This window comes from Dendrobates tinctorius, unplaced genomic scaffold (assembly GCF_039654945.1).
Source record: "Dendrobates tinctorius isolate UK_male_01 unplaced genomic scaffold, ASM3965494v1 ptg000020l, whole genome shotgun sequence".
Lineage (NCBI taxonomy): Eukaryota > Metazoa > Chordata > Amphibia > Anura > Dendrobatidae > Dendrobates > Dendrobates tinctorius.
In genome coordinates this window covers 20,480,963-20,493,807 of record NW_027361688.1, presented here as the reverse complement: position 1 = coordinate 20,493,807, position 12,845 = coordinate 20,480,963, and the positions used below count along the sequence as shown (strand labels likewise).

The following is a 12,845-nucleotide window of genomic DNA, read 5'->3' as shown; positions in this document are numbered from 1 at the left end:
TTAAATGAGGCTCCACGGACTTTATTTGCATATTCGTATTTCCCAGGGAGCATTGCACCTAGGATTTCACTGACTGAGCGCCTTTGCCGGCTGCCGCAGCGTTTTCTTTGACTGGTCTCCCTGAGGTCAGTGATTGTTTTGTGATGTTTTCGTGCATAGCACTCAGCCGTATTCTACAGTAGTGTGACTCCGGCCTTATGAACAAAAATTAGTGGAATGTCTTTTTTTTTTTACAAGAAAATCTTAATAAAACCACATGAACAAAATCATAATAGGGGTTGGATAGGCTTAGGACATCCACGGCTTTTCTTTCTCGTCAAGGCAATGGGACAGAACTGCAGTACCACACACAACCTGTGAGTAAGCGTGGCACTGTTTTTGGAAAGAAAATAAAAATTCCCAAGTTTTTTAATCACCTCCTTCATGAAATCGAGTGATCATTGCTGCAATTAAAAATGAGCATCCCAGCAAGGTTTTGGAAAAAAAGTTTAATTTATTGACCAGTTGCAGAACTCTTAGCTCATTAATTGAAATGAAGACAGATATATTAACAACAACCTCCATAACAAAGTGTAGCATTCACCAGATAATAAAAAAAAATGCCCCCCACCTCCCTCCCCGCCCGCCATTATCCCAACCCCCCCCTACCCAAAGCAGAAAATGTCGCGTGTCCCTCTACAGTTGAGTATGTCATTGGCTGTGTAGCAGAAAATGCCTGGTTAGAATATACGTAGGACCCCTAATACAACACTCATACAGCTGATATAGGTACTTAGCACCATGGAAGGGGGGCTTACAAGGAGCCAGCATCAAAATATTGATCATCTCCATGTGGAAAATGATCACACACATTAGATCTAATCATTCTATCACTAATTCCCACAGCTGCATCTCAGCTCGAAAAGATCTCGGGGGTCTCTGATATAAATAGCGCCACCAACGCCAAACTCTTTCAGGGCAAAATTAGGTTGAAATTATGGTTCCCGCTCAGCCAACAGCTGATTAAGCTGATTTCCATCATTGAAACCTCCATAAACCTCCCTGGAGTGATCCTCAGGCATTAAAGCCCCCATAAACCTCCCTGAAGGGATCGGCAGGCATTGAAGCCTCCATAAACCTCCCTGAAGGGATCGGAGGGCATTGAAGCCCCCAAAAACCTCCCTGGAAGGATCGGCAGGCATTGAAGCCCCCATAAACCTCCCTGGAGGGATCGGCAGGCATTGAAGCCTCCATAAACCTCCCTGAAGGGATCGGAGGGCATTGAAGCCCCCATAAACCTCCCTGGAGGGATCGTCAGGCATTGAAGCCTCCATAAACCTCCCTGAAGGGATCGGAGGGCATTGAAGCCCCCATAAACTTCCCTGGAAGGATCGTCAGGCATTGAAGCCTCCATAAACCTCCCTGAAGGGATCGTCAGGCATTGAAGCCCCCATAAACCTCCCTGAAGGGATCGGCAGGCATTGAAGCCTCCATAAACCTCCCTGAAGGGATCGGCAGGCATTGAAGCCCCCAAAAACCTCCCTGGAAGGATCGGCAGGCATTGAAGCCCCCATAAACCTCCCTGAAGGGATCGGCAGGCATTGAAGCCCCCAAAAACCTCCCTGGAAGGATCGGCAGGCATTGAAGCCCCCATAAATCTCCCTGGAGGGATCGTCAGGCATTGAAGCCTCCATAAACCTCCCTGAAGGGATCGGCATGCATTGAAGCCCCCATAAACCTCCCTGAAGGGATCGGCAGGCATTGAAGCCCCCATAAACCTCCCTGAAGGGATCGGCAGGCATTGAAGCCCCCATAAACCTCCCTGGAAGGATCGGCAGGCATTGAAGCCCCATTAACCTCAACAAGGAGGATCATCAGGCACCTATAAGCCTTTCTGAGAGCATTAGTTATGAAATTGAACACTCTTTAAAAAGTAATTCAACTTTTTTTATTATTATTATTATTATAATATGTTTTTATTTTTTATCACATTATTATATGTTATTTTTATTATTATTTTATTATTATTTTTAGTATTTTATGTTATAAGTATTAATATTTTATGTTATTGTTATTATCATTACTATTATTTTATTTATTTTATGCTGTTATTATCACTATAATTACTATTTTATTATATTATTTTATTATTATTATTTAATGTTATTATTATTGTTATTATTTATGGTATTATTATTAATAATAATAAATAATTTTGCCCAGCATGGAGAGTTATGAAACTTTGCAAATCACTTTGCTAAAGAATTTATCTTCACGTATAAGTGGCATATAACCCCCCCCCAGCGTTTCCCCAGTTTCTTTCCCTGCCTTCAGCTGCATTGATATCAGAAAGTACTCATTTGGAGTACAGTTGATGGCAGTGATGGGTCAGTACCTGGGTGTTACCTAGGGCTCATTCACAAGTCTGATTTTGCCACATACGAGAAAAACTGACCAATTATTCTGCTCAGACATCGATCAGAGTTTGGTCCAAGTGTCATCCGTTTTTCTCGTACGTGGAGAAATGGGTCCGATATTTTGACCCATTGACTTGCATTACCAAGTGCGATCCGACCCTCAGATCACAATGGAACATGTCTCAATATTTTCCTTGGACTGCCTTGTCCGAGAATAAATGGAGAAGCGTACAGGCCCATAAAATATCCTAGGTTTGAGAGCCATCCATGAAAACTACGGATAATACTTGGATGCAAAAATCGGATGTGTGAATGAGCATTACCCCTGGGGACAAGCTGTTGCAGGAGACTGATAAGAACAAGGGAGGAAGACACAGGGGCTGACCCATCACTGCCATCATCTGTACTCCAAATGACCACAGACAGGCGCAGAGAGCGAAGAAAAGCAGGGATTTGGAAGCCAATTATGTCTATTTTTTTACAAGAATCAAGACAAATCCCAATAATAAAGAGATATGCAAAGTTTCAGAATTTTCTTTGCTGGCCAAAATTATCATTCAATATTGGATATCAAAGGACCAATACTGTACCTTTCTCACCCCCCAGACTATTTATATGCACTTGTAGCTCTTTCAAAGACAAGTCCAGCAATACCTTTACATGGCCAGTCCGTTCCTCCATTCCTGAGAAACGAGCGTTTGAATTGATATGTAAATGAGGCTGAAGAGCTATGGTAGATCTGAAGCCTCTGTCACCCCAGCTCTATTCCCCACCCAGCGCCGCCTCTTCCTGCTTGACTGACAACTCCTTGGCCTAAACTCACACAGCATAAAGGCTGTCAGTCAAGCAGAAGGAGATGATGCTGGTTGGGGAATAGAGCTGGAGTGACAGAGGCTTCAGATCTACCATAGCTCTTCAGCCTCATTTGCATATCAATTCAAATGCTGATTTCTCAGTAACGGAGCAAATGACATGGCATGTACAGGTATTACTGGAACTGTCTTTGTAAGTGCTACAGGCGGATATGGAGAGGCCTAAAGCAATGTCTTGAGGTGGGCAAGGTGACTATAGTGGGGATTTTTATCTTTAAACCCTTCCTGGACCTAAAAACAAAATGGTGTCCAGCAAATCGAATCACAAAAAAAATCATTTTCTGGTGAATTCAATTTTTATTTTTTTTTTTTTAGAAATTCTAAGTGTGGATTTGATTCAATCATCTGTAAGAAACGGGTTGCATAATGTTAAAAAAAAAAACAATTTAAAGGGGTTGTCCCCTTTAAGAAGATCCTAGCTCCTGGGTGTAGTTTGTTTTAGAAGAAAAACGCTCTTTGACCCTCTGAGATTCCGCTGCAGCTCCACGTTTCTGGTATTGGCTGTGGAGCTGACATTACATCGACAGTATGGCGGCATGTCTGTGAGCTCAGCGGCTCTGAGCGGAGAGTTCAATCCACACGGGCAGAGCCGCTGAGCTCAGTTTGGCTACAGAGAATACCAGGAACCAGAGCAGCGATAGAGACTCGGTGCTGGACCTGGGGAGGGTGAATAAAGTCCTTTTTTTTTTTTTTGCGCCCAGATTTTCTGAAAATGGATACCCCTTTAACTGTTTATTTCTAGCAGCTAGTCCTCCTCTAACAACATGTTGTTCACCATCTCACTCTGCTTTAGTAATCAGATTTTCAAAAAGAAAAATATTTAAAGGGAATCTGTCGGCAGGTTTTTGATATTTATTCTGAGAGCCTGATTTGAGGGATGTATCACTTACTGGGCTGCATGCTATAGCTTCAATACAATCAGTGTTTTATCAGCAGGAGTTTATCACTACAGGACTAGGACTCACATGCAGGCCAGTCAGGCTAATCTGTGTAATCCCGTCCTCAGCACTGATTGGCTGCTTGCTTACAGTGTACACAGGAAGCTGCCAATCAGGGGTGTGGGCGGGGTTCTACACAGCTCAGAAATCTGAGAACTGCTACATGTGCAGCAGAGAAAACAGGGATTCTATCAAAACTGCACCAAGCAGCCCAGTAAGTGACATATTGCTGGAATCAGGGTCACAGTCCCGACATCATGCTACTCTCAAATTACATAGCAAAAACAGACAGATTAACTTTAAGAAAAGACAATGTAATTAATGGGAAAAGGAACCTATTCAGTGTATTTATCATGAGGACACAGTGACATTACTATAGATATTCTTGATTATTTGTCACTTACTGACCTAGATCACCTTGAAGTATTAAAAATTTGGATATCAATTCAAGCCATTGAAAATGACATAATTATGACACCAATGCTGTATTAGTCTGGGAAAAAAAAGCAACCACTCGGTCCACGCGGTATAAACATACATTCACTCGATATTAGTAGCAAACGTGTACAAACACCCAGATATAATAGTAAAACAATGCTCCAACGCGTTTAGTATATATTGATATAATAGCTGTAACAAAAATCATGAAATCCAAGCTCTTTTCGTGTCATTTTACTGACAATTTTATATTCTTTATGGATACAGTAATAGAATTTATATTTTATTTTTTTGTACAATTTTAGTAACAAGGCTTCAACTTCAATAGCCTATAAAATATTATACAAAGCACTCTTTACATTGAAGCAAGCCCAGTTCCTTCAGAAATCTTGGAATACTATTTCTGTAATGAAATCACATAGAATAATCAGATAGAAAGATGCACTTGTGCATATAAAGTACTCAATTTCTTGGCAGCTCTTAAAGTCCCATATTTTCTTATTATTATTATTATTATTGATTTTTTTTTTTTTTTTTGCCATAGGTCAATATATTGTTGTTTTTTTTTTCTTTTCTTTGTTCAATTACGGCTTCGAGAGGTCGTTGATTATATCACTGCCGCGAATCGACTGCATAATGAAAGAATTAGAACTGAAAATTACATGAAAATTTTCTCTTTTTTTTTTCTGATAAGGATTTTATCCGGATTGGAGGTTAAACCAAAAAAAAAAAAGAAGAAAACAACGTAATAGAGATAACAAGAAAAAAAAAAAAACATCCAAAAAAAATAAAGGATTCCTTTTCTTGGCAGTATTGTGTTGTTATAATGAAAAGAACCATCCCTTGCCGTTGTACAGTCCATGTCGACAATTGTTTCTTCTGTGGTAAAGAGGTGACCGAGGCTTGAGTAATGGACTCGTGGAGGAGAGTGTACGAAGGCACACCAAGCAGATCGGATGAGTCGATATTAGAATATTGTGGTTTCGTACTTGGTGCTAATCCCCCTTTTTGTTTCTTGCCCTGGTTCAACGATCCAAGGCAGATTGGCGAGAGTCTTTTGATCAGGCTGATCTATCTGTAGACAGAAAAAGAAAAATGAGGATCGTTTTGATAGCCAACGCTCAAAGAATTCGCTTCCCATCATGGACAAAGAAGTGGACTTCAATCTACAAATTCAAGGAAACTGAGGTCCTTCCTTCCTTCTCTTCTACATGTCCGGTTGGGGCCAAATTGAAGTCAACATATTGGTAAACAATATATTCCAAGTGTATGCAATAGGAAGTCTAAACTTCTTGCTTATATTACCTGAGAACAAAGGATGGGGCATGTTTAAATCCAACATGACCAACATTTTTTTCAGAGAGGGAATGAAAACACCACCATACAAACTCGACACTAAGATGGTCTGGAGAGGAAATTGGTGGATGCCAATGATATAAATCTAATCTGTATTGTTAAGGGCTTTGATATATGTCTCCCAACCAGGGTTCCATGAAATGTTGAGGATCCCTGGAAACAGAGTAGGTCTATTTGGGAAGACAGCAGTTGTAAGAGCTGCTACTTTATGGTTGAGAGCTTTGATATGTGTCTCCCAACCAGAGTTCCTTGAAATGCTGAGGATCCCTGGAACCAGTGTTGGACTGGGGTGCCAAGGGTCCACCAGTAACTTGGACTTTGGGGGGCCCACTTTTCACCTGCATACAAATATTATGCTACCCTCAATCACAAATTTATCTATATCTCTACAGAAATAATAAACTGGGTAGTTTGATTAATGAATGATGAGATGCTGCTTTTTTCTGTACAGAGTGAATCAAGTGAATTATGCCAAACATTGCCCATACAATGGGGTGGGGGACCAGATCTGCACAGGGGCCCACCGGGGGATTCCCCTGTTCCCCTATGGGCCAGTCCGAGCCTACCTGGAACCCTTTTAGGTGTTTCTTGGAAGACATCAGTTGTAAGAGCTAATACTTTATGGGTTGAGGGCTGTGATATGTGTTTCCCAACCATGGTTCCTTGAAATGTTGAGGATTCCTGGAATCTGAGTAGATGTTCCTCAGAAGATAGCAGTAGTAAAAGCTGCTACTTTATGGTTGAGGGCTTTGATATACGTTTCCCAACCAGGTTTCCTTGAAATGTTTCGTATAACTGAAACCTTAGTAGGCGTTCCTCAGAAAGCAGCAGTAGTAAGGGCTGCCACCTTATACTGTATCTGAGGGCTGTGATATGTGTTTCCCAATCAGGGTTCTTTGAAATGTTGAGGATTCCTGGAACCCGGGTAGGTGTTCCTAGGAAGACAGCAGTAGTAAGAGCTGCCACTTTCACAATACGAGAGGCAAAATCATTTTAGGCAGCTGAAAGATGCTTGACATGAGGGCAAGAAATAAATCTTGGTTTCATAAGAGTAATAACTCTTGGTGGTGGTTCTACAATAGTAACATGGTTGGGAGTCAGTTTCTCAGATGAAGAAGTGGAATTTACTCTGTCTAATAAGCAATTGGGGAAAATGCTGATCTGAAAATTATTTTGCAAATTGATTCTGCAACTCAACCACCAAGCAATTTTATTTCCCTTAGTGACACAAGTTTACGGTTACAATCTACGATGCAGCGCACGGGCCTTTTGGGATACAACTGCCCTCATAAGTACAAATGTAAGCTTCTCACCAGCCAACGGCATCTAACTTGGGCTCTAAGTCCATTATGTGGGAGAATGATTATTGCTGATCCACTCTCGTGACTTTTTTCACCACAGCCCTGCTGAAAGTGATAGCAATTTGCTACCGATCAGATTTCGCTGGCCTCCCACAGCTAAACATCCAATTGTTCTCTCTCTGACCATAGGCATTTTTTACGTTACGGTGCAGTAGCCATTTGTCAGTGTGCTCCACTTACTAAAATAAAGACCCTGATATAGACTCATTTCTTAAAGGAAAAGGCACTAACCAAAGTGGACAACGCCCAAGTCAAAAGCCTTGTTCAAAGTGACCATAACACTTAAAGAAATATCTCCAGCCTATACCATAAATATTGTCTATCTTCAGGTCTGACTTCCTAATTTCATACAAAAGCCTTTTTTTTTTGCTATTGGATGAGATAAAAGAAGAGAAGTATGTATTTGTTTTTATTTTTTAACATATCTTATTTTTTTTTTTTAAGTAAACCTACGAGAAGAGGGGAAACCCATAACGTCTGCCATAACAATTATACAAATGAAATATCATCCATGGACAAACATGACCAAACCATAGCAGTACTCACCACAACTCATCTTGGCCTAAAATCATCCCTCATTTTTATGGTTCTTCAAGCACCCGGATACTTACCGTGGCCTTTCGAATGCTGACTCTTGGTTTTGGGATAGGTTTGGTGGGCTTGCTGTCAAAGCTCTCTGGAAGCGTTGAGGAGTGGCCACCTTTTCTGGCCTGTAGTGCGAGCTGATATGCAACTTCAAACGCCTGTCCTAATGTCAAGATGATCTCATATGCTAAATTCTGCAAAAAGGAAAAAGTTATTCATACTGTATTTATACAGTTCAGTGAAAAAGTTTTAGACAGGCATGGAAATAAGAATGGATTAAAAATAGAAGTGTTGGTGGATTATTTTTATCAATTAACAGAATGCAAAGTGAATGAACAAAAGAGAAATCTAAATAAATATTTGGTGTCACCACACTTTGTCTATATCAGTTCTTTTAAATACACTTGATGTATAGTTGAGAAGCTTGACATTGTTTATGGCAACAATTTTTCCATCAAAATGGGTGTATCTTGGGTCCCAGTTCTGAGTTGATGGCACTGCTGGACATCTGCTGCACTATCTGGGTCTTTCATCTGCTGCACCAAGTTTCCTTGGCAGAACACTGTGTCTAGAGTCCTAAAAGTTGGCCATTTCTTGATATTCTCAATGCAGAGAAATACAAGCTTATACTTATCCATAATGCAATATCATCAGGGAGGCGTCTGATTGGCTCTAAATTTATTCTACAGCAGGACAATGTTTCCAAACATCCAGCAAAAAACATTAAGAACTATCTTGAGTGTAAAGAAGCACAAGCAGTCATAGAAGTAATGATACGGCCCCCACAGAACCCTGATCTCAACATCATCCAGTCTGTCTGGGAGTACATGGAGAGACAGAGATTTGCATAGAAGAGATGAAGTTGGTTCTCCAAGATATTTGGAACAACTTCCCTGACGAGTTCCTTCAAAAACTGTGAGCAAGTGTACCTAGAAAAATTTATGAAGGCAAAAGGGAGATCACACCAAATATTGATGTAATTTAGATTTCTCTTTTGTTCATTCACTTTGCATTTTTTTATTTAGAAAATTAAAATAACATTTCTAATATTGAAAGCATTCTTACTTTGCAGGTTTTTTCCACCTAAAATCTTTGCACAGTATATTATATCTACAGCGTGTGAAGTAAATATTGAACACGTCACCAATTTTTCAAGCAAATATATTTTTAAAGGTGCTATTGACATGAAATTCTCACCAGATGTGAGTAACAACCCATCCAATCAACACAAAGAAATCAAAACCACAGATGGACATAAATTAAGTTACGTGTAATAATGAAAAATGACACAGGGAAAAAGTATTGACTACATGAAGAAAGAGGTGTAAAAAGCCATGGAAAGTCATGACACCAGCTGAAATCTATCAGTAATTAGAAAGCAATCCTGCCACATAGTCACAAATAATAATATTAGCTAGTTCCAGTGATGGCCTATAAAAAAAGGTGTCTCATTACCAAGGTGCCACACAAAAAAACATCTCATGATGGGTAAAACCAGTGAGCTTTTCAAGACCTTTACAACCTTATTGTTGCAAAACATCCTGATGCCACTGGTCACAGAAGAATTTCTAAACTACCGAAGATTCCAGTAAGCAGTGTTGGGACCATAATATGGAAGTGGAAAGAATATAATTTCTCCATAAATCGGCCACGAACAGCTGCTCAGTACAAGATTTCAGACAAAGGAGTAAAAAGAATTATCAGAAAAATTGTCTATGAGTCAAGGACCACCTGCAGAGAGCTACAGAAATACCTGGAAGTTCTTTCTGTAGCTAGAGTCAACAATATTTACAGAAGCCTGTGAAATACTGGGAGAATATAGTCTGGTCAGATGGGACCAAAACTGAACTCTTTGCAATCCATACTATACACCATATTTGGAGGCCAAAAGGCACTATATATCCCAACGAAAACACCATACCAACAGTGAAGTTTGGAGGTGGGAACATAATGGTGTGGGGCTGTTTTCAGCATAGAGCACTGGCAAACATCATGTGATTGACAGAAGGATGAATGGACAAATGTACCAAGACATTCTTGATTAAAATCTGCTGCCATCTACCGGGATGATGAAGATGAAACCAGGCTGGACATTTCAGCAAGACAATGATCCCAAACACACAGACAAGGAAACTTTCAGTTGGTTTCAGACAAAGAAAATAATGCTGCTAGAATGGCCGAGCCAATCACCGGACCTTAATCTAATAGAAAATTTATAGAACAAACTAAAGCTCAGAGGTCATAGAATGAGTCCATGGGACCTTCAGGATTTGAAGAGTGTTTGTGTGGAAGAATGGGTCAAAATCACGTCTGAGCAATGCCTGCGACTAGTTTCTTCATACAGGAGGCGTCTTGAATCTGGCATCACCAGCAAAGGCTTCTGTATGAAGTATTAAATAAATGTCAGTAACCGGTTTTGAATACTTTATCCCTGTGTCATTTCTCATTGTTACACATAATTTATGGATATCTATGGTTTGATTTCTTTGGCTGTGTGGATTGGATGGGTTGTTACTGACATCTGATGAAATTGCATGTCCTTTAGAAATAGATTTACGTAGAAAACTGGTGACGTGTTCAATACTTATTTCACCCGCTGTATTTGTATCCGTGCTTTTGAATTATCACATTATTATAAAAAAAAGTAGCTCAGTACTAACCACATCAAAAGCTGTGAAGACGTGACAATAGTGGAGGTTAGATTTCAAGTCTTTTGTGATATATGCGAAGGTAGAAAGGTCTTCCGGATCCTGGGCAGCACATGATATATTGCGAATTTCATGTTCAGCGATAATCCCCTGGGGAATATAAAACAAAATTAATTTCCATATTTCCATACACGCTCCTGAATCCTAATGTAAAACACAGAAAAACATGTGTATACAAGATAAAGATTAATTATGCCGATGTAGGGGGTGTCCCAGGGGTAAACTGAGCTTATTTTAATGCAAATGTCTCCTTTGGTAATGTATGCATGCATCTGCATTGTTGTAATGTTCGACTGGATTGCTTTTGGGCCGTTTGTGGTTCTCCTTTGGGGACAAAAAAATGGGCATTTACTTCATGCCGATCCTGTTGTGTACACCGGGTAAAATGATGGCGGGATGGCCCCTAGTTCATTCAGCAGGGGGCTGATCATGCGCAAAGTATTCTCCACGTTAACAAATTATGATGTCCCAGGTTTTTTGGCATCTTTAAATATCTACCAGACAACATCAGTTCCTCCTAACTGCCCTCATACACCTATACGCTAGCTTTGACGTACATGTGGTTTCAATAAGGAGGGGGGAATAAGCCAATGCCAGACTTACTTTCCTAAAATTAAAGGGATTGGGCATGTTGAATCTAGATATGCCCAACCTTACTTTTTCCCAACATCTGCAGTCAGTTGACAGCCTGGATACCATTATACACATCATTCCTACAGAAATCAGCCAGCTCGGACAACAGTAATCAAATTTTGCTTCCCTCCGTTGGCTCAGGGAGGTCTCAATTCTACTCTCAGGTGGTTCGCTCAACCACAACTTTATGCTCTTTCAAGGATAACATGGTTCTGAACTGGTTTGCGCATTTCTTTTACACCCCTTGTAGGACAGCCTAATCTTTCGGCCAAATCCATCCCTGCTCTCTCCTTAATCTTTCCTCTCTCCTGCTTTGAACTGGCTTCCTTATGAAGACACTATTATATGCTGTCTCTTTAATGGGGTCATTGTAGCTCACCCACCTTCACATCTATGCACCCATAAGGCGTTAAAATTAGTACATTCCTCAACCTTCTTATAAACATGTTTACTTCAATGGGAAGAGGAGCCTGACTCTGCATTTTGAACCCTAGGCTACCCCTATAAATAATAGATCATAGTCTGATTCTGCTGAAATTTGCCCTACTTTGATCTAATGCATGTATGACCAGTCTAAGCTGTGTGACCTAAGTAGGCATCAATCAAGGAAACGCCATAAGTAATAGTACAGAACTGAGAACATTTCATTATACTATAGTTGTTTGAGGTTTTACTGACCAGGGAGCAATCACCGTAAAAAAATCATGTGTTTTTTTTCCAGTATGGAAATATTGCTGATAGGTTGGGTTTAAAAGGGTTCGTCCACTGATCACTGATGAGGGGCAAACTCCCCGAAACACTTGTCTGCAGATCCAGTTTCAGGTTTGGCTTTTTTTCGTAAGTCATATCTATAGGGTTGGTATTGACTTTTACTTCCAATATAGAGGTTCAGTCTTCTTTCTCTCTCAAAAGACTATTTGCATTGGGGATTGTCCAGGAACAGAAAAAAGGATGTGTGTGACGTTGAATCACTTCTCACGACCAAGCCATGAGATGGGATAGTCAAGGAGTCCAAATTCAGAATCATCATAAACAGAAAGGAAAAGGTGTAGTCAGGTAACATTCCGAAGTCAGAATACCAGGAGGATAGCAAAACAGAGCAGAAGAGGTTAAACAGACAGATGGTCAGAACGAGGTCCAAGGTCAGGAAACGAAAGATCTACAAACAGAATGCAAGGCACAGAGAGACAAACCACACAGTAGCTGATTGTACGTCTGGCAGAGGTCTGGGAGAAACAGCTCAGTTACGTAGCATGGTAATCACCTGGGACAATGAACACCTGGAGACAGCCAGAACCTCCCAGTCTGAGACTGGACACCTGAGCTGTCAAAGTACTGACAGCTTCAGTACGCCCCTGTATCAGATTGGACGTCTGAGCTGTCAGTAACTGCATCCCAGACACACTCAGGGGTGGAACCCTGACAATCTGATTTTTCTTTTCATTCCAGAAACATCTCCCATCTTATCCTTTGGTTTTGTCTGGCACTGTATCTCAGCCTCAGTTATAGGGGTTATTAGGTGATGTACAGAGCTGCTCACTTGATAGGCGTGGAAGTG

The 12,845-nt window shown here is 40.6% G+C and overlaps 1 protein-coding gene across 4 annotated transcripts in view; it reads right to left on the bottom strand.

Moving 5' to 3' along the window:
- Nucleotides 1-4,863: 4,863 nt before the first annotated feature.
- Nucleotides 4,864-12,845, bottom strand: part of ANKS1B (ankyrin repeat and sterile alpha motif domain containing 1B) — a 113,563-nt gene continuing 105,581 nt past the window's right edge. For all 4 annotated transcript variants that reach the window (XM_073567845.1, XM_073567844.1, XM_073567847.1 and 1 more), the window contains 3 exons: nt 10,607-10,744; nt 7,973-8,140; nt 4,864-5,719 (listed from right to left, as the gene is read on the bottom strand). In XM_073567845.1, coding sequence (XP_073423946.1) covers nt 5,612-5,719; nt 7,973-8,140; nt 10,607-10,744 — 414 coding nt within the window. In that variant the 3' untranslated portion in view covers nt 4,864-5,611. The remainder of the gene's footprint in view (nt 5,720-7,972; nt 8,141-10,606; nt 10,745-12,845) is intronic.